The sequence below is a fragment of the Dama dama genome, chromosome 10, assembly GCF_033118175.1.
Source record: "Dama dama isolate Ldn47 chromosome 10, ASM3311817v1, whole genome shotgun sequence".
NCBI lineage: Eukaryota > Metazoa > Chordata > Mammalia > Artiodactyla > Cervidae > Dama > Dama dama.
Window position 1 is genome coordinate 36,058,279 of NC_083690.1, and position 23,911 is coordinate 36,082,189.

At 53.0% G+C, this 23,911-nt stretch overlaps 2 protein-coding genes, 1 long non-coding RNA gene and 1 pseudogene across 5 annotated transcripts; 3 read left to right on the top strand and 1 right to left on the bottom strand.

The window, feature by feature from the left end:
- Positions 1 to 1,914: 1,914 nt before the first annotated feature.
- LOC133063240 (2-acylglycerol O-acyltransferase 3-like) lies at positions 1,915 to 9,062 on the top strand (annotated as a pseudogene).
- A 3,303-nt stretch (positions 9,063 to 12,365) lies between these two features.
- On the top strand, positions 12,366 to 15,248 carry LOC133063177 (2-acylglycerol O-acyltransferase 3-like). Its single transcript, XM_061152295.1, has 6 exons — positions 12,366 to 12,438; positions 12,881 to 12,988; positions 13,249 to 13,319; positions 13,589 to 13,793; positions 14,104 to 14,278; positions 15,149 to 15,248. Exons 1-6 carry the CDS (start codon positions 12,366 to 12,368, stop codon positions 15,246 to 15,248), a joined length of 732 nt encoding a protein of 243 aa, XP_061008278.1.
- A 992-nt stretch (positions 15,249 to 16,240) lies between these two features.
- Positions 16,241 to 18,953, bottom strand: LOC133063179 (uncharacterized). Its single transcript, XR_009694369.1, has 2 exons — positions 18,695 to 18,953; positions 16,241 to 16,801 (listed from the first exon to the last, which is right to left on the bottom strand). It is a non-coding gene; the product is annotated as an uncharacterized LOC133063179 (long non-coding RNA).
- A 29-nt stretch (positions 18,954 to 18,982) lies between these two features.
- On the top strand, positions 18,983 to 23,911 carry LOC133063178 (uncharacterized). 3 transcript variants are annotated; one of them, XM_061152298.1, is made up of 5 exons: positions 18,983 to 19,272; positions 19,391 to 19,563; positions 20,140 to 20,345; positions 21,386 to 21,519; positions 23,487 to 23,911. In XM_061152298.1, exons 1-4 carry the CDS (start codon positions 19,030 to 19,032, stop codon positions 21,478 to 21,480), a joined length of 717 nt encoding a protein of 238 aa, XP_061008281.1. In that variant the 5' UTR covers positions 18,983 to 19,029; the 3' UTR covers positions 21,481 to 21,519; positions 23,487 to 23,911. The 3 variants fall into 3 exon arrangements, with proteins under 3 accessions (XP_061008281.1, XP_061008279.1, XP_061008280.1); XM_061152296.1 differs by lacking the exons at positions 21,386 to 21,519; positions 23,487 to 23,911 and having other exon boundaries at positions 20,140 to 20,612; XM_061152297.1 differs by lacking the exons at positions 21,386 to 21,519; positions 23,487 to 23,911 and having other exon boundaries at positions 18,983 to 19,245; positions 20,140 to 20,612.

The window sequence follows — 23,911 nt, forward strand, 5'->3', positions numbered from 1 at the left end:
TGTGTTGATCTCCCAATGTTCCCTGGCAGAAGCCTTTTAAAAACCAAGCACCCATCCTAGGACATTTCCAGCTTCCAACTCTCCACTTGGATCCACAGCTAGATTGTCCTTCTTCCTTCCTCCTACCTGGATTCCCAGGAAAACATCCATGAAACCATCCTTCCATCCTTCCTGGCCCCCTGGGAGGATCACCTTCCCATGTGGACTGAGCATCTCTCTGGCCAGACTCTAAAGTTCATCTCACCCAGGCCCCCGCCACCCTCATCACTTGTCCTGTGATGCGAGTGGGCTGATCAGGGACAGGAGGAAATATCTTTCTTAACAGAAGGTCCCTGGTCAGTGAAGCTGCACAGGTGTGAGGCCAAGGACAGAGGCAGAAAGGGTGCGTCAGCCTAAGCGGTATTGGAAGCTGCCTGTGCTGTCTCTACCCCTCATTCATGGAGCATCTCCCATGTGCTGGGCACCCATTGTAATGGCTGCAGAGATGAGCACAATTTTCTTGTTGCTCACAGTGTGTGGGAGACCTTGATCAGAAAATTGCCGTGCTGGGGGACTTCCCTGGTGGTCCCGTGGTTAAGACTTTGCCTTCCAATGCAATGGATGTGGCTTTGATCCCTGGTTGGGGAGCTAGGATCCCACATGCCTTAAGGTCAAAAAAGCAGAATGTAAACAATAGTAGCAATGTTGTAACAAATTCAATAAGGACTATAAAAATGGTCCATGTTAAAAAAAAAAAAATCATGGTGATGGAAGGAAAGTATTCTATGCCAGGAGAGAATGTGACCCGTGACAGAGGCTTCTGCCAGTTGCGCTTCAGACTTCCATAAAAGAAGTGACATTCAATGTGGCTCAGGACTTCCCTGTGGTCCAGTGGTTAAGAATCCACCTTACAACGCAGGGGAGGCTGGTTCGATCCCTGGCCAGGGAACTAAGATCCCACCTGCCACAGACAAACTAAGGCTGTGCAACTACTGGCTCCTCTGGATGGGAAACCCTTGTGCCAGAACTAGAGAGTCTGTGTGCTGGAACGAAAGGTCCTATCTAATGCAGCCAAATGAGCAAATTAAAAAATAAAGAAGTGACATTCAAAAAAAAGACATGTCCTACCAGCGGGGAGGGTCAAGATGTAGGGGTGGGGAAATCAGCATCATCATAAAGTACTGAGTTTAACATGGGCTCAAGGATGTTTGTTCAAGATGGGAAATAGCGCCAACATGTTATAAGAACAAGAAATGAAAAGTAACCTTTAGGGACTTCCTTTTTAAAGTGACATTCTAGGAATTCCTTGTAGGTCCAGTGGTTAGGACTCTGCCCTCTCATGGCCAAGGGCCTGGATTCGATCCCTGGTGGGGAACTAAAACCTCACAAGGCAAGGAGCAGCCAAAAAAATTAATTAATTTAAAAAGGTGTCAGTCCCTGACCTGGAGAAAGTGGTTGCTCTGCAGCCTCTAGTCATGTTGAACAGGGCCGTGGTCACAGTGAGGACTGGCCCAGCCCACACGGATGGAGTGCTTACAGCCCAGGGGGCTCTCACTTGCAGGGGCTCCCCAATCCTTAGCCTTTCCCATAAAACCCTTCCCTCCAGAGGTCTCCCCACAGAGGTTTAAGCTGCTCGTTAGAGAATAAATCCTCCTGCAGGTCCTCTAACCCACAGCGGCCAGGCCTGGGTGACAAATGGGGAGCCCTGCTATGCAGGGCACACACACACACACACACGGCAACTTCCACTGGCCCAGGACCCTGCCAGTCTGCTCTTCACAGGGAGCCAGTCCTGACCTCCACAAAGTCCAAACACCTTCCTCACCAGCAGACTCCAAGCCACACCCCTGGTCTTCCCTTTGGGTCCTATTGGTCACAGCCCTGTGAACTCAAAGAGTTGGTTAACCCTCCCTTTCCAGAGCTCACGATGGTTCAATGTGCAGGTCAGCAGAGCGGGCAGAAAAGAGGGCAGAACCCGGTTCAGGGGTCAGGGCCAGGGGGTTAAGCCAGAGGACAGAAAGCTTCAGAGCCACAGTGGCCCCTGTGTGACTCCCCTCTTGCAGAAGGCCAGCCGCCTCCACCGGCCTCCAAGTGTGTGCCCTCCTGCGAGGGGTCTTCTCCATTTTGGAGCTTGGTGAGCCCCTGAAGCCCTGAGGACCCCTGGGTCTGGCTCTCTGCATTCCGACACCTATTGGAAGGGAGGCGAGGCTGGGATCTCTTGGGTGGGGGCGGGGGGGGTGGTCCTTCAAAAGATGAGAAAGATGTAGATTGGCCAGCTGGACCTAAAACCATGCAAAAAATAGGGAAGGGGGTAAAGGGGGGAGTTGGGGCTTAAACCTCTAGAGTCAGAGTCCTCACACCCCCTCCCACCACCTCCGGCCCAGGGATGCCTGACTGCCTTATTCCTTGTACTCTTGAGCTGGGCTTGGCTCCTAGAATTCACTACCTGAATGGACTCTATGAAGACAGAAATACACCTTTGGCAGGAGGCCGCAGCTGTGCCTGGGTCCCCAGCTGAGCCATCTGGAGACATTTCTGGGACCACCTCCCCATCTCGCTGAGGCACTGTGGAGTTCTGTGCTGGGTGGGAGCTGGGCTTCAGGGTAGAGCCTGGTCCCAGGGTAGACCCATGGGACTGTCACCCCCAAAGTCCAAACTTAGAAGCCCCAAACTGGTGTGCACCCTGCGTCCCCAGCTGGTGGACACCTCAGAGTTGGGTCCCTCCCACAGCTATGTCTTGGTGGAGCTTCCACCCTCTCGGGGTCCTGGTCCTCGGGGCCTTTAGCACCTTCAGCACAGAGGCCAGCAGCTTCTCTTGCCTCTTCCCTGGCCTCCAGCCCCACCTGCTCCAGCTGCCCAATCGCCTCCATCTTCCTGTCTTCCTGGTGCTGGTGAGCAGGGGACCCCCAGTCCCTGTGGTCACCTCCTCCCTGCCCTCCTCCCCTCTGGGGGCACCTGGTCCCAGCTCCATCCCCCAGTGCCCTCCTCCCTCTTTTCAGGAGGACTCAGATGTCAGTCTTCAGGCCTCTACCTGTACTGAGAGGTGAAGGTCCCTGTTTGGGACCTGAAATTCTGGCAGCTGGCCTTGTCCCCAGGCTGGCCCTTGACACCTGGGCTGACTGTGAACTCTGTCCTAGTTGATCCTGGGGGCCAGGAGGAGGAGTTGCTGGCTGCTCTGCTGCCGGTGAGCACCCCTCTGGCCTCTTTCTGCCCAAGCTGGGTCCCCAATCTGAGTGCAGTGAACCCCGAGGCTCACCCCTGCGCTGGTGGATGGCTGAGTGTGGACTACCTGTAGCGGCTCTCCCAGCTTCCAAAAGCACAAGACACGCTATGGGGTCCCCAGCCTTCAGTGGTCCCCTCAATGGATGTCATGGGGACTGAAGTTAAAGGTGGAAACCACCTGTGGTGTTGCTGTGTTTGTGCTTGGCTGGAATATCGACACCTCCCAGTGGCCTAGACACTGCCAAAGACCCGCAAACACACCAGGGTCCGCTGGCCACACTAGAGATCACAGAGTCCCTAAAGCACCTGGGGGTGGCCTTGGTGTCACGCTCCCCCCCCCCCCCCGCCCCCCGCTTGCTCCAGCTTGCTGGAAGTGAAGGTTCGCTTTGGGGGCCTGAAATCCTCCTGGCTGCCCTTTCGCAACAACACCCGCCCTGGACTCTGTCCTGATTGACCTGCCGTGCTGGTGGGTTTGATGCTGAGAAAGCTTGAAGGCAGGAAGAGAAGGGGATGACAGAGGATGAGATGGTTGGATGGCATCATTGACTCAATGGACAGGAGTCTGAGCAAGCTCCGGGAGCTGGTGATGGACAGGGAAGCCTGACGTGCTGCAGTCCATGGGGTCACAAAGAGTCGGACATGACTCAGCAACTGAACTGAACTGGCTGGTGGGTTTGTGTGCGGCATGGATATCCATGCTCCTGGCTGCGCCCCCCAGTGGCCTAGACACTCCCAGAGACCCACAAACAGAAACAAGGTGAGAGTCCAGGATCTGCTAGCCATTCTGGAGATCACACAGTCTCAGCTGAGACCCAGTCGGTGGGCTCTGGATTCTTCCATGACCCCTCCCCCACAAGATTCCTAATGCACCTGGGGGGGAACCTGGGTGTCAGGCCCTAACCCACCGCTCAGCCCCACCCAGCGGTCACACAGACCCACCCACTGGAGAAGTTTCAAGATCAGTTGTCAGGAGCCTGGAGACTTGTGGAGCTCCAGATTCAAAGGTCTCTACCCTCGCACAGGCCCCTGTGAGCAATCGCAGAAGGCCCCAGGGACTTAGCCACACAGGCTGGAAAAGTTACCCGAGCTCCTAGGAAAGCCTCCATCTTTTGTCCCCCTGGTCCAGGAGCCCTGCTGGCTGAAGGGCAGCGCCTGAAAGTCTCCACCGCCCTGCTGCCTTCCCGCAGCCTGAAAACCCTGCAGAAACAGTGGCTGGAAGTACTGAGCACCGGCCAATACATGCTCACTTTTCTCTTCATGGGTGAGTGGAGCAGTGCCCAGGGTACATAAGGGAAAGAGGGGAGCCTAAGAATGGGGAGGGGAAGGTAGATCCCCACCTGCATGGAGGTCCAAGGCAAAGGGAGGGGGAGAGGCCCAGCTGGGAGATGAGAAGAGTTCTCACTGCTGAGAGTGGAGGGGAGAAGTCCTTAAAAGTGCTTTTAAAAGCTAACTGATTTTTCTTTCTCATTTGTACCCAGACCCTTTCTTTTCCTTTCGTGCCTTCTTCCTCCTCTTCACCTTCCTCTGGTGGCTCTCTGTTCCCTACTTGGTGTGGTTATTCCTGGACCAGGACACACCCTGCCACGGTGAGCGCTTAAACAAGGGCTCTCGGAGAAGAGGTGATAAAGGGTGTCTCCAGGAATTCTTCCCCCGCTTATCTCTCTGCCCCAGGCGGAAGGTTTTTTTGAGTGGAGGAACTCGACTGTTTGGAAACACCTAAGGGATTATTAGGTGTGATCACTCACCTAGAGCCAGACATCCTAGAATGTGAAGTCAAGCGGGCCTTAGAAAGCATGACTATGAGCAAAGCTAGTGGATGTGATGGAATTCCAGTTGAACTATTTCAAATCCGGAAAGATGATGCTGTGAAAGTGCTGCACTCAATATGCCAGCAAATTTGAAAAACTCAGCAGTGGCCACAGGACTGGAAAAGGTCAGTTATCATTCCAATCCCTAAGAAAGGCAATCCCAAAGAATGCTCAAACTACCGCACAATTGCACTCATCTCACACGCTAGTAAAGTAATGCTCAAAATTCTCCAAGCCAGGTTTCAGCAATATGTGAACCGTGAACTTACAGACGTTCAAGCTGGTTTTAGAAAAGGCAGAGGAACCAGAGATCAAATTGCCAACATCCGCTGGATCATTGAAAAAGCAAGAGAGTTCCAGAAAAAACATCTATTTCTGCTTTATTGACTACAGCAAAGCCTTCGACTGTGTGGATCACAATAAACTGTGGAAAATTCTGAAAGAGATGGGAATACCAGACCACCTGACCTGCCTCTTGAGAAACCTGTATGCAGGTCAGGAAGCAACAGTTAGAACTGGACATGGAACAACAGACTGGTTCCAAATAGGAAAAGGAGTATGTCAAGGCTGTGTATTGTCACCCTGCTTATTTAACTTATATGCAGAGTACATCATGAGAAACGCTGGGCTGGAGGAAGCACAAGCTGGAATCAAGATTGCCGGGAGAAATATCAATAACCTCAGATATGCAGATGACACCACCCTTATGAGAGAAAGTGAAGAGGATCTAAAAAGCCTCTTGATGAAAGTGAAAGATGAGAGTGAAAAAGTTGGCTTAAAGCTTAACATCCAGAAAACTAAGATCATGGCATCTGGTCCCATCACCTCAAGGGAAATAGATGGGGAAACAGTGGAAATGGTGTCAGACTTTATTTTTTTGGGCTCCGAGATCACTGAAGATGGTGACTGCAGCCATGAAATTAAAAGACACTTACTCCTTGGAAGGAAAGTTATGACCAACCTAGACAGCATATTAAAAAGCAGAGACATTACTTTGCCGACAAAGGTCCGTCTGGTCAAGGCTATGGTTTTTCCAGTGGTCATGTATGGATGTGAGAGTTGGACTGTGAAGAAAGCTGAGTGCCGAAAAATTGATGCTTTTGAACTATGGTGTTGGCGAAGACTCTTGAGAGTCCCTTGGGCTGCAAGGAGATCCAACCAGTCCATCCTAAAGGAGATCAGTTCTGGGTGTTCATTGGAAGGACTGATGCTGAAGCTGAAACTCCAATACTTTGGCCACCTCACGTGAAGAGTTGACTCACTGGAAAAGACCCTGATGCTGGAAGGGACTGGAGGCAGGAGGAGAAGGGGACAACAGAGGATGAGATGGCTGGATGGCATCACCGACTCAATGGGCATGGGTTTGGGTGGACTCCGGGAGTTGGTGATGGACAGGGAGGCCTGGTGTGCTGTGATTCATGGGGTCGCATGGAGTCAGACACGACTGAGCGACTGAACTGAACTGAACTGAACTGAACTGTTTTAAGGTAACAGGTCACCCTCCACCCTCTGCTTCTTCTCTGTCCCTTATCTGCCCCCTCCCCGGGCTGAGTCTGAGCCCTGGCTGCCTAAGTTCAGGCAACAGGTTAGGCAGTGGCATGGTGATCAAGAGGGCAGCCCTTGTGCCCTTACACCCTAGTAAGACCTTGAACTCTCACATCTGTTGGTGTGGAGGGAGGTCTTTTCAGCTGGTATCTTGCCTTCTCTGCTTTCTTCCCCTCATTGTGCCCACCCCCCTCCCACAGCTGGTGAAAACGGCAGAGCTGCCCCCAGACCACAGTTACCTGCTGGTCGCTCACCTACGTGGGGTCACGTGCTTTGGACACTTCTGTAACTTCGCGACTGAGAGCATTGGCTTCTCCCGGCAGTTCCCTGGACTTCGGCCCTAGACCACAGGGCTGAACAGCCTCTTCTACCTTGCAGTCTATCGAGACTACTTTTTGTCCTATGGTAAGTCTTGTTCCTGGTGGCTCAGACGGTAAAGCGTCTGCCTACAATGTGGGAGACCAAGGTTCAATCCCTGGGTCTGGAAGATCTCCTGGAGAAGGAAATGGCAACCCACTCCAGTATTCTTGCCTGGAAAATCCCATGGATGGAGAAGCCTGGTGGGCTACAGTCCATGGGGTTGCAAGAGTCGGACACAACTGAGCGACTTTACTTTTCCTTCAAGTGTTAACCTGAGGCAGAGGTGGGGTCCCCGCACTCCTGCCAAAGGGCCCCCCCACCCACCACCCAGCCCCGGGACCTGACTTGAACATTGGCCGGGCTCACAATGGGGGTCAATGACTGGTTTGGGAGCGAGCGTCCTGTATCCCTGCTGGGAGAGGTGCTGTAGAGCGGATGGACAGAGGCACAGGAAAATGGGAGTTTGGGAGAAAAGGGGTAGAGAGCTCAGGCTTCCTGAGCTAAAGGGCAGGGTGAGGGACTAGGGAGCCAAGGAGCAGGTACTGACGTCCTACACCCCCTCTTGTCCACAGGAGCATGTTCCGTGAACAACCAGAGCCTGGATTTTATTCTGTCGCAGCCCCAGCTCGGCCAGGCTATGGTCATCGTGGTCGGGGAGCCCACGAGGGCCTGATGCCATCCCAGGGAACACTACCTCACTCTCTGGAATCGTCAAGGCTTCGTCCGCCTGGCACTGAGGCACAGGTGAGCAGGGGCAGGCGAGGGCGGCTTCCAATGGTCAGAACCGCACAGTGTCTCTGGGGATCTACACTCTATCCCTACACCCGCGCCCTGGAGGTGGACTGTGTGTCCCCAGAGCTCACACGGTGACCACCTCTAGAGGGCGCTCTGGGCAGCCCTTGAATGTTTCCTCTGTGTCCAGCCCTGAGGCCCATTCCCCAGTCTTCCTCCCAGGCAGAGAGACAGACAGGATCACAGTGGGAAGAGCTGGACCCTGGGACTCAGACACCCTTGGTTCACAATCTTTTATGACACCATCTCACAGACAAGAACTTGCACACTTCTTTTTTTTAAAAAAATTCATCTATTATTTATGTATTTACTTTGGCTGTGCTGGGTCTTCATTGCTATGGGGGCTTTCTCCAGTTACAGTGACTGGGGTCTAGTCTCTCGTTAAGGTTGGCGGGCATCTCCTTGTGGTGGCTTCCCTTGTTGCAGAGCACAGGCTCTAAGCCCACCTGCTCAGTCATCTGAGGACACTGACTTTGTTGCCCTACCGGATGTGGGATCTTCCGGGACCAGGGATCAAACCCCTGTCCCGTGCATTGGTAGGTGGATTCTTAACCCCTGGACAACCAGGGACGGCCCCACGCTTCTTTACTTGTGATATAGGTTTAACGCCCACCTTACCATCATGTGGTGGTTGTCGACTGTATGGAGAAATGTACATAGGACGGCTCAGTACACACCAATTTCTCAAGAAACATTAAGTCCCTTCTCCCAGATAGTTCTTTGTAGCCACTGTCATTTGCTTCACATGGTCTTGGGAAGTGGTATCTTGTGGGGGAGAATGTGGGGGCACTCCTAGAGCCCCTGACCTGACCAGCCCTTTTCTCTCTTGCACGCCCCCTCCCCCCACCCCACCCCCGCCACCAAGAGCCTCTCTGGTGCCCGTGTACTCCTTTGGAGAGAATGACATCTTCAGAGTTAAGGCTTCTGCCCCAGACTCCTGGCAGCGTCTTTTCCAGATCACCTTCAAGAAACTCGTGTACATTTCTCCTTGCATCTTCCGGGGCCGTGGTCTCTCTTCAGCCAGGTCCTGGGTCTGGTGCCCTTGGCCAGACCCATCATCACTGTGGGTGAGTGCCCGTCTCCAGGGCAGAAGGCCGCTATCCTCTGTGTGTGCAGCTGAGGCCCCTCCCCTGACCTGAGTCCCCCTGTCCCTGCAGTGGGCCGCCCCATCCCGGTGCCCCAGTGCCGGCAGCCCACCGAGGCGCAGGTGGACCACTATCACGTGTTCTACATGAAGCTCTGGAGCAACTGTTCGAGGAGCGCAAGGAGAGCTGTGGCCGCCCGGCTTCTACTCGCCGCACCTCCATCCAGCCCTGGCCTCACCCCTCCCCGCCTCCCGGCCCCCCCAGCCCCTAATCCCAGGGCCTGAGCCCCCCCACCGGCTGCCTGCTACTGTGCCAGGAAGAGCCAGTTCTCTCATCTCTGCTTCGTAGAGTCTCTCTGGGAGGGAGCCTGCCCACGTGGGTTCCATCTCCACCTGATCGAGACAGACTTGCTGCCTTAGACTGATAGTAGGGCCCTGAATTCTCCTCCCAGAGACTGAATTCTGCTCTATCAGCTTCCATCTAAGTCTCTTCCCTTGGCTAAGGCCTTTCTCCCTCTAAATAAAGGCATCTGCTTAGTTAAGAGATATAGGGCATCAGAATGGTGGTGGGGAGGGTAGATCCCTGAAGAACTATTCTCTGAAGTGTGCACAGCGTTTAAGTAGGTGGAGACAATAGGGTAGATGGTGAAATACTGTGACCAAAGGCTGACAAGGGTCAAGAGTACCTGTCAGAAGGGAGGGTTGGCATGAGCCTTCGTGATAGAAAAGATAGCGTTAAGTACACAGCTTCCTTCTGCATCTCCTCCCATCCTTCCTGTTCCCTGGGGGCTGGGAGATCACATGAAGCAGGGATTTATTTTACCATATGAAGCCTTACTGGAAGCCCAGCATTTGGTCCACATGATCTCATTCACTCAGTGAGAAGGGACTCTTGGCAAAACTAACTTATTAGCATCAAAAAATTTAAAAGAGTTTGGCGAAAGAAGAGCCAATGAATTTATCACTATCGTATCCATCACCACCATCATCATCACAGACATGGCACCAGTGAAATATTGTGAGCGACTTTATGGTTGGGAACTGGCCTGCCAGTGCAGGGGACACAGATGGGATCCCTGGTCCGAGAGGATCCCACGGAGCAACTAAGGATGCCGAGGATCAGCTAAGCCCAAAGGCCACAACGACTGAAACCTGGCCGCTCTAGGGACCAAGAGCCGCAACTCCTGAGCTGGGGAGCCACAGCTACTGAAGCCTGAGCCTAAGGCCTGTATTCTGAAAGTAGAGAAGGCTCCGCAATGAGAAGTCCATGCACAGCAAGGCAGAGGACCCCCCATTCGCTGCAACCAGAGAGAGCCCTTGCACAGCAACAAAGACCCAGCACAGCCAATGATAAATAAATAATTTGAAATATTTGTAATAATTTTTTAATTTAATTTTTTCTATTTTATTTTTGGCTGAATTGGGGTCTTGCTTTTGCATGCGGGGCTTTCTCTAGTTGCCCAAAGTCAGGGCTACTCTCTACTGGCGGTGCACGTGCGTCTCATGGCCCTGGCTTCCATGATGCTGAGAAGAGACTCTAGGATGCTCAGGTTTCAGTAGCTGTGGCTCCAGCTCAGTAGTTGCAGGGCATGGACTTAGTTGCCTCGTGGCAGGTGGAATCTTCCCAGACCAGGGATCGAACTTGTATCTCCTGACTTCCCAAGATGATTCCTAAGTGTTGGACCACCAGGGAAGTCCAATTTTCTTTTCATTAAAAAATTATTTCAAAAACTGATGATCCAGGAATTTCCAGGTGGTATCGTGGACAGGACTCTGAGTTCACACTGCCTAGGACCCAGGTTCAGTCCCTGGTCAGGAAATAAAATCCCACAAGGCACGGTGGAGCTCAACAACAACAAGAAGAAAGGACACGTTCTGTGACCTGAAAACTGCTGGCTTACCGCCTCTGGTCATTGTTGAACTGGACCATGGTCACAGTGAGGACCGGCCCCAGTCCACCTGAGGGTGTGCCCCGCCCAGTGGACTCTCTGTTGGAGGGGCTCCCCAATCCTTAGCATTTCCCACAAAGCCATGCCCCCAGAGGTCTCTCCACCGGGGCCTAAGCTACTCCTCAGGGATTAAAGCTTCCTGCACATCCTCTACCCTTCAGGGCCAGGCCCTGGGGAAAAACGGGGAGCCCTGCTATTCAGGGTACACACCCACATGGTGAGCCCCACTGGCCCAGACCTCTGGCCTTGGGTGGGCCCAGGGACCCGCTGGAGTCAATGCGCAGGTCCCAGATCAGGTCGCTGAGCTTGCAGATCTGCAATCAGAAGGGATTTATCAAGTTGACACTGGAACACCCGTGAGGACCCCGGGAGGTGAGGAGGGTGGGGGTTGGTGTCCAGGCCAGGCCTGGCCTCTCTGGCAAGGCCTCTTGGGAGGAGCCCCGCCTCCAGGACTCCGGAGTCAGGCGTCCCCTGTGCCCCGAGAGCCTCCCCGGTGCCAGTCTTCTCTTTGGGGGAGAATGAGCCCTTCCATAGTTTCTCTGCCCACCCGGGGGGTTCTGGGTGGAAAGGCACAGGAAACACTGGGCTGCTGCTGAGACTGGCTCTATGAATGTTCCAGGCCCCAGGGCCTCCTCCTGCCCTTCCACACCTGAAACCTCTGCCTGCCTGCTCTGCTCCCAGGCTCCCCAGCCCGCTCCCCCTTCCAGGGTTCAAGGCCCCCGCATGGTTAGGAGGTGAAGCTCCCAGGTTGGGGCCTGAATACTTGGTGCCAAATGTCCCCAGGCTGGCATTTGGCAAACCCACCAGCCCTGAACTCTGTCCCACTGGAACCCTTGAGAGGGAAGGGGACTTCAAAGCATCTCGGCGATCACCCCTCTTGATCCTCTTCTGCCCACAGAGGGGATCCCATCCCGGTTCAGCTGGGTGGGCTGTGGGGGCGGAAGGGGCACTTCAGCGCATGCGCACGCGCTGCTCTCAGTCTCGGCTCTCAGCTGAGCTCTTCCAAGATCAGACCCTGTGCTCCGGGGTCCCCGCCCACATGCACCTCCTCTTCAGCTAGTTGGCCTCAAGCCCCTGGTGGAGTGTGGCTGGCGACTGAAATTCAACCTAGGGATAAACTTGTGTGTTGCTGTGTTTGTCCTTAGGGTTGAGATACCGGCGCCAAGTAACGCCTCCGAGTGGCCTAGACACTCCCAGACCCGCACTCGTCCAGGAACGTCCAGGAACGGGGCGATCACACAGTCAGGGCTGGGACCCAGTGGGTGGGCTCTCTGGCTTCTTCTGCGACTCCTTCCCACAATGATTTCTAACGCACCGAGGGCTGGGCCTCCATGGCACGCCCCCTAGGCCGTCTCCCAGTCGCAAAAAGGGACCAGCCCAGACCAACCCACTGGAGAAGTTCATGATAAGTGAGAGCAGACTGGAGACCTCTGGGGCTCTGCTGAGAGTCTCCTCACGCACACAGCCCCCTGCAAGCGATCCTGAGAAGCTCCAAGCGCTTGGCCACTCTACCAGAAAGGTTTCCTGTGCTCCTACCAAAGCCTTCATCTCATTTCCGCTTTGGGAGCCCTGCTGGCTGCAGGGGAGCACCTGGGAGTCTCCACCACCCCACCACCCACCCCCAGCATGAAAACCCTAAAGAAACAGTGGTTAGAAGTACTGAGCATCTACCAGTATGTGCTCTGTTTCGTCTTCCTGGGTAAGGGGAGCTGGGCAGGGGTCCAACTGGGAAGGTGGGAAAGGGGAGGGGAGCGGGAGGAAGGCTGCAGCACCCGCTACTGGACCACCAGGGCAAAGGGAGGTGAAGGGAAGTGAAGCCTCAGTCTGTCCCACTCTTCGGGACCCCCATGGACTCTAGTCTACCAGGCTCCTCTGTGGATAGGATTTTCCAGTCAAGAATACTGGAGTGGACTGCAATTTCCTTCTCCAGGGGATCTTCCCGACTCAAGGATTGAATCGGGGTCTCCTGCATTGCAGACAGACGCTTTATCGTCTGAGCCACTGGGGAAGCCCAGGGCAAAGAGCTAGCAGGGAGGCGGTCTAGCAGGGAGACGGGCAAGGATCTCACTGGTGAGGGTAGAAGAGAGAAATCATTGTGGCTTCACAATCTAAACCATTTTCATTTCTCAATTTTTCCCCAGGCCCTGTCTTTTCCCTTCTTGGCGTCTTCCTCCTCTTCACCTCGCTCTGGTGTTTCTCTCTTCTCTACTTGGTATGGTTATTCCTGGACTGGGACACACCCCAGCAAGGTGAGTGCTAAACAACGGCAGGAGGAGAACGGGGTGACAGAGGATGAGGTGGTTGGATGGCATCATGGACTCAATGGACATGAGTTTGAGCAAGCTCTGGGAAACAGTGAAGGACAGGGAAGGCTGGCATGCTGCAGTCCATGGGGTCACAGAGAGTCAGACACAACTTAACAGCTAAACAACAAAAACAAGGGCCCGGGTAGAGGGAGGTGATAAGTGGTGTCTGTAGTGATTCTTCCCCCCTTATCTCTTTACCCAAGGTGGAAGGCGTTACCAGTGGTTGAAGAACTGCACTGTTTGGAAACACCTGAGTGATTATTTCCCCATTAAGGTAACAGGTCACCCTCCAATGGACGCTCCACCCCTCCCTCTCCCTTACCTCCCCACCTCCCCTCTCCTACCCCTGATGGATTCTCACCTCTGGCTGCTGACGTTCAGGTGATGGGGCAGGGGGTGGGATGGTGTTCCAGAGTGGACCCTCGTGCCTTTGACCCCATCTTAGATCCTGAACTCTCAAGTCTCTTGATGTGGAGGGAAGTCCTTTCACCTGATGTCCTGCCTTCTGTTTCCTTCCCCGCATCCTGCCCCCTGCCACCACAGCTGGTGAGGACAGTAGAGTTGCCCCCAGACAGGAACTACGTGCTAGGGTCCCACCCACACGGGATCATAGGCATCGGAAGCTTCTGTAACTTCGCCACGGAGGGCACTGGCTCCTCGCAGCAGTTCCCGGGGCTTCGGTTCTCACTGGCCGTGTTGAACTGTCTCCTGTACTTGCCAGGCCATCGAGAGTATTTTCTGTCCTGTGGTGAGTTTGAGCTGAGGGACAGAGGGTGACCCCACCCCAATCTGGCCAGAGTGACCCCCACTCACCACCCACCCCAGGCACTTGGCTTGAATTGGCCAGGTTCACAATGGGGGTCAGGAGGCGGCTTGGCCCAAGTGTCCTGCATCCATGCTGGGAGAGTCACTGTAGGGTACGTGGACAGGGGCACAGAGGTAGGGGGTTTGGAGAGAAGGGGGTGATGTCTAATACTTAGTGAGCTAAAGGGACAGGAGAGGGACTGTGGAGCCAGTGAGGGGGTACTGACTGTTCCTGAACCTCCTCATGCCCACAGGAGTATGTTCTGTGAACCGTCAGAGCCTGGATTTTGTTCTATCTGAACCACAGCTCGGCAGGGCTGTGGTCATCGTGGTCGGAGGGGCCAATGAGGCCCTGTATGCCGTCCCAGGGGAGCACCGCCTCACTCTCCGGAATCGTAAAGGCTTCGTCCGCCTGGCACTGAGGCACGGGTGAGTGGGTGCCCAGTCAGGGCTGCCTTCAATGGTCAGAACCTCACAGTGCGTCTGGTCATCTACCCTTTATCCCTACACGCCAGCCCCCTGGAGGTGGACTGTGTGTCCCCAGAGCTTACACTTTGACCACCTCTAGAGGGCGCTGTAGGCAGACCTTGGGTGTTTCCTCTGTGCCCAGCCCTGGGGCCCATTCCCCAGGCTTCCTCCCACGCAGAGAAACAGACAGGGTCACAGTGCCAATGGCTGGACCCTGGGGGCTCGTATGCCCTTGACTCACATTCTTTTATGATGCCCTCTAACAGGCAAGACCTGCACACTTCTTACTTGTGAAACAGAGTTAATACTTACCTTGTCACTATGTTGTAGTTGAGACTGTATGTGAAAATGTATATAAGAAGGTCCAGTGTACATTGGTCTTAAGAAATAAAATCCCATCCTCTAGATCTTTCTTGTAGAACCATCATTTGCTCCTAATGCCTAGGAAAGTGGTAACCTATGGGGGAGGAATTTGGGGGTGCTCCTCGAGCCCCTGATGTGACCAACCCTCTTCTCTCTTGTCTCCCCACATTCCCAGTGCCTCTCTGGTGCCCGTTTACTCCTTTGGGGAGAATGACATCTTCAGAGTTAAGGCTTTTGCCCCAGACTCCTGGCAGCGTCTGTTCCAGGTCACCATCAAGAAGCTCCTGACCTGCTCTCCTTGCATCTTCTGGGGCCGTGGTCTCTTCTCAGACAAGTCCTGGGGCCTGGTGCCCTTGGCCAGACCCATCACCACTGTGGGTGAGTGCCCATGTCCAGGGAAGAAGGCTGCTGTCTGCTGTGTGTGCAGCCGAGGCCCCTCCCCTGACCTGAGTCCCCCTGTCCCTGCAGTGGGCCGCCCCATCCCGGTGCCCCAGTGCCCGCAGCCCACCGAGGAGCAGGTGGACCACTATCACACGCTGTACATGAAGGCTCTGGAGCAACTGTTTGAGGAGCACAAGGAGAGCTGTGGCCTCCCGGCTTCTACTCGCCTCACCTTCATCTAGCCCTGGCCTCACCCCTGCGCCCCTCCCAGCCTGCCCCCCGCCCCCAGCCCCTGATCCCAGCGCCTGAGAACCCCACCTACTGCCACGCTACTGTGCCAATAAAAGTTCTCTCACCACTGCTTGAAAGAATCTCTCTCTCGAGCAAGTTTGCCCACGTGTGTTCCACCACCACACTAATCGATAGAGACTTGCCGATAGCAGGGCCCTGAGTTCTCCTCCCAGAGACTGAATTCTGCTCTATCACCCTCCATCTAGTCTCTTCCCTTGGCTGGGGCCTTTCTCCCTCTAAATAAAGGCATCTGCTTAGTTGAGAAACATAGGGCATCAGAATGATGTTGGGGAGGGCTGATCCCAATGGGCTAGGCTTTGAGGTGTGGACAGGATAGAGGTAGCTCAAGGCAATAGGGTAGTTGCTGAAATACTGTGAACAAAAGCTGCGAGGGCCAAGGGTACCTGTCAGTAGGGAGATTTCAAAAAGAAATAGAAAAGAGAGTGATAGAAAAGAGAGTGTTAAGTACCTAGCTTCCTTCTGCATCTCCTCCCATCCTTCCTGTTCCCTGGGGGTTGGGAGATTGCATGATGCAGGGATTTATTTTACCATGTGAAGCTCTACTGCAAGCCCAGCATTAAGTCCACATGATCTCATTCACTCAGTGAGAAGGGACTCTTCTCAAAATTACCTTATTAACATCAAGAAATTTAACAGAGTTTGGTAAAATAAGAGCCAATGAATTTATCACCATCATGTCCAACACACCATCATCATCATAGTCATGGCACCAGTGAAATACCAAGGATCCCCTGAAACATTGGGAGGGACCTTATGTGGTCATAGCATCCTTTGACTTACATGCCTCCTATTTGCTGACTATGTTTGTGCCTGTATCCATGAGTTAAATGAGAAGCACTTGTTGGAAAATAACTGAGTACACATCAATTTGCTCTCCACCATGCTAGACATTTTATTCAGTGGAAGGATTTTCTCTTGTCCAAGTGAAAACTCTTAGCAGTTTCATGAATTATCTGGATCCTTCTCAGGTGACAAGTTCTACATTCACTTAACGTTGGTATCTAGAAATGTTCAGTTGGGTTAGCAATCAACATTTGAATCTGCATCTGAGGGTAGGAATTCCCTGGTAACTCAGGTGTTAAAGGTTTCCCTGGTGGCTCAGCCATAAAGAATCCAACTGGGAGGCAGGAGACCCAGGTTCAATCCCTGGATCAGGCAGATCCTCTGTTGAAGGGTGTAGCAACCCACTCCAGTATTCTTGCCTGGAGAATCCCATGGACAGAGGAGCCTGGCTGGTTACAGTAAAGTCCATGGGATCACAAATGGTCGGACACAACTGAGCAACTTTCATTTCTTCAGCTGGTAACCACTGGCAATGCAGGAGAGTCTAGTTCGATTCTTGGGTCCGGAAGATCCGCTGGAGAAGGGATAGGCTACCACTTCAGTATTCTTGGGCTTCCAGGATGTCTCAGATGGTAAAGAATCCACCTGCAATGTGGGAGACCTGGGTTCGATCCCTGGGTTGGGAATATCCTATGGAGAAGGGAAAGGCTACCCACTCCTGTTCTGGTCTGGAGAATTCCATGGACACAGGAGCCTGGCAGGCTACAGGCCATGGGGTCCCAAAGAGTTGGACACAACTGAGCGACTTTGACTCACAGCAAGGGGGAGCTAGTTGCACCGAGGGAAGGGCAGAGAAAGAGGTGTAGCCACTGCTGAGAGTGGCCCTGCCACTGCCCCACGTTCCCTGGATCCTCCTCCTGCCGTTCCTCACGCCTATCCACGCCATCAGTGAGACCAGCTTCTAGCTGCTCTGTCCCCAACTCCACCGCAGGCTCAAGGCCTCTGCATGGTCAGGAGGTGAGAGTCCCAGGACGGGATCTGAATACTTGGCGGCAGGCCTCACACACAGGCTGGACTCTGGCAAGGTGACCACCACGATCTCTGTCCCAGTGAATCCCTCGGAAGAGAAGGGGACTTGAAGGCATCTCAGCGACCACCCTTCTTGACTCCTCCTCTGCCCACAGTGGCAACCCCGATTAGGTTACAAGGAACCAGGGGGCCTACTCCCGTGCAGATGGAGCCACGCACGCAGTTGTTCCAAGAGCTCGGGGCTCGGTACGTGTCCCCGCCCACAGGCACCTCCTCCTCACCTAGGCAGCCACTGGCCCCCTCAGTGACTCTGGGCAAGGACTGAAATTAAAGGTGGGAAAATACTTGTGACGCTGAGATGTTTGACCTTGGGGATGAGATACTCTTTCCAAGCCATGTCTCCTGGTGGCCTTGACACTCCCAGAGACCCACAACCAGACGAGGGTGCTTGTCCAGGATCTTCAAGATCACACAGTCGGGGCTGGGACCTAGTGGGTGGGCTCTCTGGATTCTTCTGCAACCTCTGCCCCACACGATTTTGGAGGCACCTGGAGGTGGACCTCAGCGGCATGCCTCCTGCCCCGCCTCCCTGCGCTACCCAGTGGCCAGCCCGGACTGACCCCCTGGAGAAGTTCGTGATCAGTGTGTAGGGAGGCCTGAAACATCTGGGGTTCTGGACCCGAGTCTCCACATCCACACAGCCCCTACAAGAGATCCCAGGAGGCCACAAGGGCTTGGCCACTGAGACCAGAAAGGCTTCCAGGACTCTTAGAGAAACCAGCATCCTTTTTCCGGAGTCCTGGAGTCCTGCTGGCAGAAGTGGAGCACCAGAGAGTCTCCACCGCCTGGCCGCCCTCCCCCACTATGAAAATCCTGCAAACAGTGACTAGAAGTACTGGGCATGTACAAATACATGCTCTGTTGACTCCTTCTGGGTAAGGGGAGCAGGGTGTGGGGTCCACGATGCAAGAAGGGAAGGGGGAGGGTGGGGAGAAAAATGCTACAGCCCCCAGACCCCATATCTGGACTCGAGGGGCAAAGGGAGGAGGGGCCAGAAGTCAGCTGGGAGATGCCCAAAGATCTCATTTGTGAGCATGGAGGGGAGACGTCATTGTGGTTTCACAATCTAGGTCATTTTCCTTTCTCATCTTTCCCCAGGCCCTTTCTTTTCCCTTCTTGCCTTCTTCCTCCTCTTCACCTCCATCTCTTCTTTCTCTGTTCTCTACATGGTGTGATTCTTTCTGGACCAGAAGACAGCTCCCCAAGGTTACAAAACAAGGGCCCCGGTTAGTGAGAGGTGATAAATGGTGTCTATAGTAATTCTTCCCCCCACCCCCATCTCTCTGCCCCAGGCAGAAGGGGTTCTGCATAGGTGAGGAGCTGGACTGCTTGGAAACACCCGAGTGATTATTTCCCCATTAAGGTAACAGGTCACCCTCCAAGGGATGCTCCACTCTTCCCACTCCATTAGCTCCCCACCTCCTCACCCCTCCCCCGACTGACTCTCACCTCTGGCTGCTTAAGTTCAGGGTCCGGTGCAGGGGGGGGGGGATGGTGTTCCAGAGTGGACCCTTGCTCCTTTGACCCCATCGTGAACTCTCACGTCTCTTGGTGGGGAGGGAAGCCCTTTCAGCTGGGGTCCTGCCTTCCCTGTTTTCTTTCCCGCATCCTGCCCCCTGCACCACAGCTGGTGAAAACAGTAGAGCTGCCCCCAGACAGGAACTACGTGCCAGTGTCCCACCCACACGGGGTCACGGCCGTCGGAAGCTTCCGTAACTTCTGCACTGCCAGCACTGGCTCCTCCCAGCAGTGCCCAGGGTCTCGGTGCTCAGGAGTCACGCTGAATGGCCTGTTCCGCCGCCCAGTCTGTGGAGACAATGTTATGTCCTGTGGTGAGACCAGGGCTGAGTGACGGAAGGCAGCCCCACCTCAATCCGGAAAGAGTGGTCCCCGCTCACCACCCACCACAGGCACTTGGCTTGAACATTGACCAGGCTCACCGAGGGGGTCAGGAAGTGATTTTGAAGCAAGTGTCCTGCATCCTTGCTGGCAGAGGCGCTGTAAGGCATGCGGACTGGGGCACGGGGGTAAGGAGTTTGGAACGAAAGGGGTGGTATCTCACCCTTCCTGAGCTAAAGGGCAGGGTGAGCCACTAAGGGTCCAAGGAGGGAGACTGACTGTCCCTGCACCCCCTCTTGTCCACAGGCTAGGTTCTGCAAACCACCAGAGCCTGGATTTTATTCTGTCGCAGCCCCAGCTCGGCCAGGCTGCAGTCATCCTGGTTGGGGGAGCCCAGAAGGCCCTGCATACCATCCCAGGGAGCACTACCTCACTCTCCGGAATCATCAAGACTCCGTCCTCCTGGCACTGAGGCACGGGTGAGCAGGACCCAGCCAGGGCGGCCTTCAATGGTCGGAACCTCACAGCGTATCTGGGGATCTACACTCTATCCCTACACACTGGCGCCCTGGAGGTGGACTGTGTGTCCCCAGAGCTCACACGGTGACCACCTCTAGAGGGCGCTCTGGGCAGCCCTTGAATGTTTCCTCTGTGTCCAGCCCTGAGGCCCATTCCCCATGCTTTCTCCCAGGCAGAGAGACGGACAGGATCACAGTGGGAAGAGCTGGACCCCAGGGCTCAGACTCCCTCAGCTCACATTCTTTTATGATACCCTCTCACAGGCAATACCTTGCATGCTTCTTTACTTGTGAAATAGGGTTAACACCTACCTTGCCACCACGTTGTAGTTAAGACTATATGAGAAAATGTATATAAGAAGGTAGAGTATACATTGATTTAAGAAATGTAAGTGCCTTCTAGATATTTCTTTGGAGCACCATCATTTGCTTCAAATGGCCTTGAGAAGTGGGACTTTGTGGGGGAGGAATGTGGGGACCCTCCTATAGCCGCTGACCTGACCAGCCCTCTTCTGTCTTGTCTCCACACCCTCCCAGCGCCTCCCTGGTGCCCGTGTACCCCTTTGGGGAGAATGATGTCTTCAGAGTTAAGGCTTATGCCCCAGACTCCTGGCAGTGTCTGTTCCAGGTCACCTTCAAGAAGTTCCTAGGCATTTCTCCTTGCACCTTCTGGGGCCGTGGTGGTCTCTTCTCAGCCAAGTCCTGGGGCCTGGTGCCCCTTGCCAGACCCATCACCATTGTGGGTGAGTGTCTATCTCCAGGGAAGAAAGGAGCCCATCAGCTGGGCAGGCAGCCGAGGCCCTCCCAGCACCTGTGCCCCCGGTCCCTGCAGTGGGCCGCCCCATCCCGGTGCCCCAGCGCCGGCAGCCCACCAAGGAGCAGGTGGACCACTATCACAGGCTCTACATGAAGGTTCTGGAGCAACTGTATAAGGAGCACAAGGAGAACTCAGCCTCCCGGCTCCTACTCACCTCACCTTCATCTAGTCCTGGCCTCTCCCCTCTGCAGCTCACAGCCCCCCCAACCCCTGGTCCCAGTGCCTGAGACCCCCACCCACTGCCCTGTTACTGGGTAAATAAAAGCCAGTTCTCTCACCACTGCTTGGTAGAGTCAGATGCTGGCAGAGCACAGGCTCTCCTTCTGGGTGTGAGGATGCCCATGTGTAATCCCCACAATCCTAATGGTTTCATACTTGCTGCCTTAAATTGGGAATCAGGACCCTGCATTCTCCTCAAGAGAATTCATTCTGCTGCCTGAGCTTGCCTCAGTCTCCTCTCTTGGCTTGGTCCCATTTCCCTCTGTCAATAAAGGCAAGTGCTTAGCTAAGAGTTGTTGGGCACCACCATGGCATCTGAAAGCAGAGTTCCCTGGAGAGGGAAGTTTGCAGAGTGGACAGGATATAGGTAGGTGGAGACCATAGAGTAGATGGTGAAATACTGTGAATAAATGCTGACAAGGGTCAAGGGTACCTGATAGTAGGGAGGGTTAGAATGATCCCCAGTGATAGAAATGACAGGAGTTAAGTACATACCCGCTTTGGCATATCCTCCCATCCTTATGTAAATTATCAATATTTAAAGTCTTAAAAAATGGAGACTTCCAAAATAAGAGCCAATGACTTGACTACCATCATCACCATCACCACCATCATCACCCTAGGCATGGCACCTGCCCTTTGATAGTCAGCTAAAACAGTCTATGGGACCTTATGCGCTTATAGCATTCTCTGATGAGTGTCCAGTCCTATCACCTGACTGACTTTTTGTCTGTATCCATGACTTAGAAAGAACTTGTTGGAGCGTAACTGAATGCAACTCTTTGTCTTCCGCTGTCTTGGAAAATTTATTCGGTGGAAGAATTTTCTTTTTCCCTGGATGAAAATCTTGGCAATCCTCTGACTTACCTGTTACTTCTCAGGTGAGAAGTTCTACATTCACTTAAGATTGGTACCTTGAAATGTTTAGTTGCTGTATCAATCAACCCTTGTGTCTTCATTTGAGGGTAGCAATTTCCCACTTCCAAGCAAGGGGGAGCTAGCTGCAAGGAGGCTGCCTACTTGGCCAGAAGAGGCAATTGGGGGAAGAAAGAATAGAAAGGGGAGGAGCGACGTCTTCCTTTTACCTCGTTTCCCAGCTTCTGTGACTGGTCCCCTTGGTGTTGGCATATGGGGCAGAGGAGAAAGGGGGCCCAAAGTTCTGGACTTCGCTGTCCTAAGACAGCAATGTGTTCTCTGAGCTCCAGATTTTTGAACTTGATTTCTTTCCCTTGTGGGTTATTTCATGGATCATTTAGAGTTGTCTTTTAAGGTCCCTGTGGGAAGCAACGAAGTCTGCAGAGGGTGAGGAAAGAAAGGAACCCTCCTCCTCTGTCAGTGGGAATGTAAGTTGGTCCAGCCACTATGGAGAACAGCATGGAGGTTCCTTAAAAACCTAAAACTGAGCTATCATATGACCCTGTGATCCCTCTCCTGGGCATATATCCAGAGAAAAACATGGTCTTAAAGGATACATGCACCCCAATATTCATTGCAGCACTATTTACAACAGTGAAGACATGGAAGCTACCCAAATGTCTACTGACAGAGAAATTGACCCAGAACATGTGGTACTTGTGTGCAATGGAATATTACTCAGCCGTAAAAATTAATGAATTCGGATCATTCATAGTGATATGAATGCACCTAGGGTATGTCATACAGTGAAATAAGTCAGAAAGAGAAAATGAAGATCATATATTAACGTATATATATGGAATCTAGAAATATGGTAGTGAGGGACCTGTTTGCAGGGCAGGAATAGAGATGAAGATGTAGAAAATGGACTTGGTGACACAGGGCAGAAGGAGAGGGTTTCATAGAGTATGATGCATTGAGAGAGCAGCATTGACATATGTACACTAGCATGTGTAGAACAGATAGCTAGTGAGAAGCTGCTTTATATCACAAGGAGCTCAGCTGGGTGCTCTGTAATGACCTAGGGGGTGCGATAGGGGTGGGGTGGGAGGAAATCTCAAGAGGGAGGGGATATATATATATATATGTATATATATATATATATATATATATATACACACACACACACACACACATATATATACATATAGCTGATTCACCTTGTTGTACACCAGAAACTGGGACTTTCCAGGTGGCACTAGTGGTAAAGAACCAGTCTGGCAATGCAGGAGACATAAGAGATGTGGGTACAATCCCTGGGTTGGAAGATCCCCTGCTGGAGGGCATGGCCACATGCTCCAGTATTCTTGCCTGGATGACCCCATGGAGTGAGGAATCTGGTGGGCTATAGTCCCTAGAGTAGCAAAGAGTCAAACACGACTGAAGTGACTTAGCCCACACGCACAGCAGAAACTAACAGATTCATTCAAACTTGGAAAAGGAGCCTGTCAAGGCTGTATACTGTCACCCTACTTGTTTAACTTACATGCAGAATACATTATGCAAAATTCCAGGCTGGATGAATCACAAGCTGTAATCAAGATTGCTGGGGGAAATATCAACAACCTCACATAGGCAAATGATACCACTCATTTGATACCACAGAAAATAAAGAGGAACTAAAGAGCCTCTTGATGAAGGTGAAAGAGGTGAGCAAAAAAGCTGACTTAAAATCAACATTCAAAAAACTAAGATCATGGGATCATCGGATCCCAGTACTCATGCCAAATAGAAGGGGGCAAAGTAGAAGCAGTGACACTTTATTTTCTTGGGCTCCAAAATCACTAGGGATCGTGACTATAGCTGTGAAATTAAAAGGTGCTGCTGCTCCTTGGAAGGAAAACTTGACAAACCTAGACAGCCTATTAAAAAGCAGAAACATCACATTGTGGACAAAGGTGCATATATTCAAAGCTATGTTTTTTCCCGATAGTCATGGATGGATGTAAGAGTTGCACCATAAAGAAGGCTGAGCACTGAAGAATTGATCCTTTCAAACTGTGGTGCTGAAGAAGACTCCTGAGAATCCTTTGGACTGCATACAGATCAAACTACTCAATTCAAAAGAAACAACCCTGAATATTCGTTGAAAGGAATGATGCTAAAGCTGAAACTCCAGTACTTTGGCTACCTGAGGTAAAGAGCTGACTCACTGGAAAACACCCTGGTGCTGAGAAAGACTGAAGGCAAAAGGAGAAGGGGACAACAGAGGATGAGATGGTAGGATGGCATCACCGACTCAATGCACATGAATTCAAGCAAAACCGGGAGATAGTGGAGGACAGGGGAGATTGGCCAGCTGCAGTCCACGGGGTCACAAAGAGTCTGACACCACTTAGTGATCAACAACACCGCCTC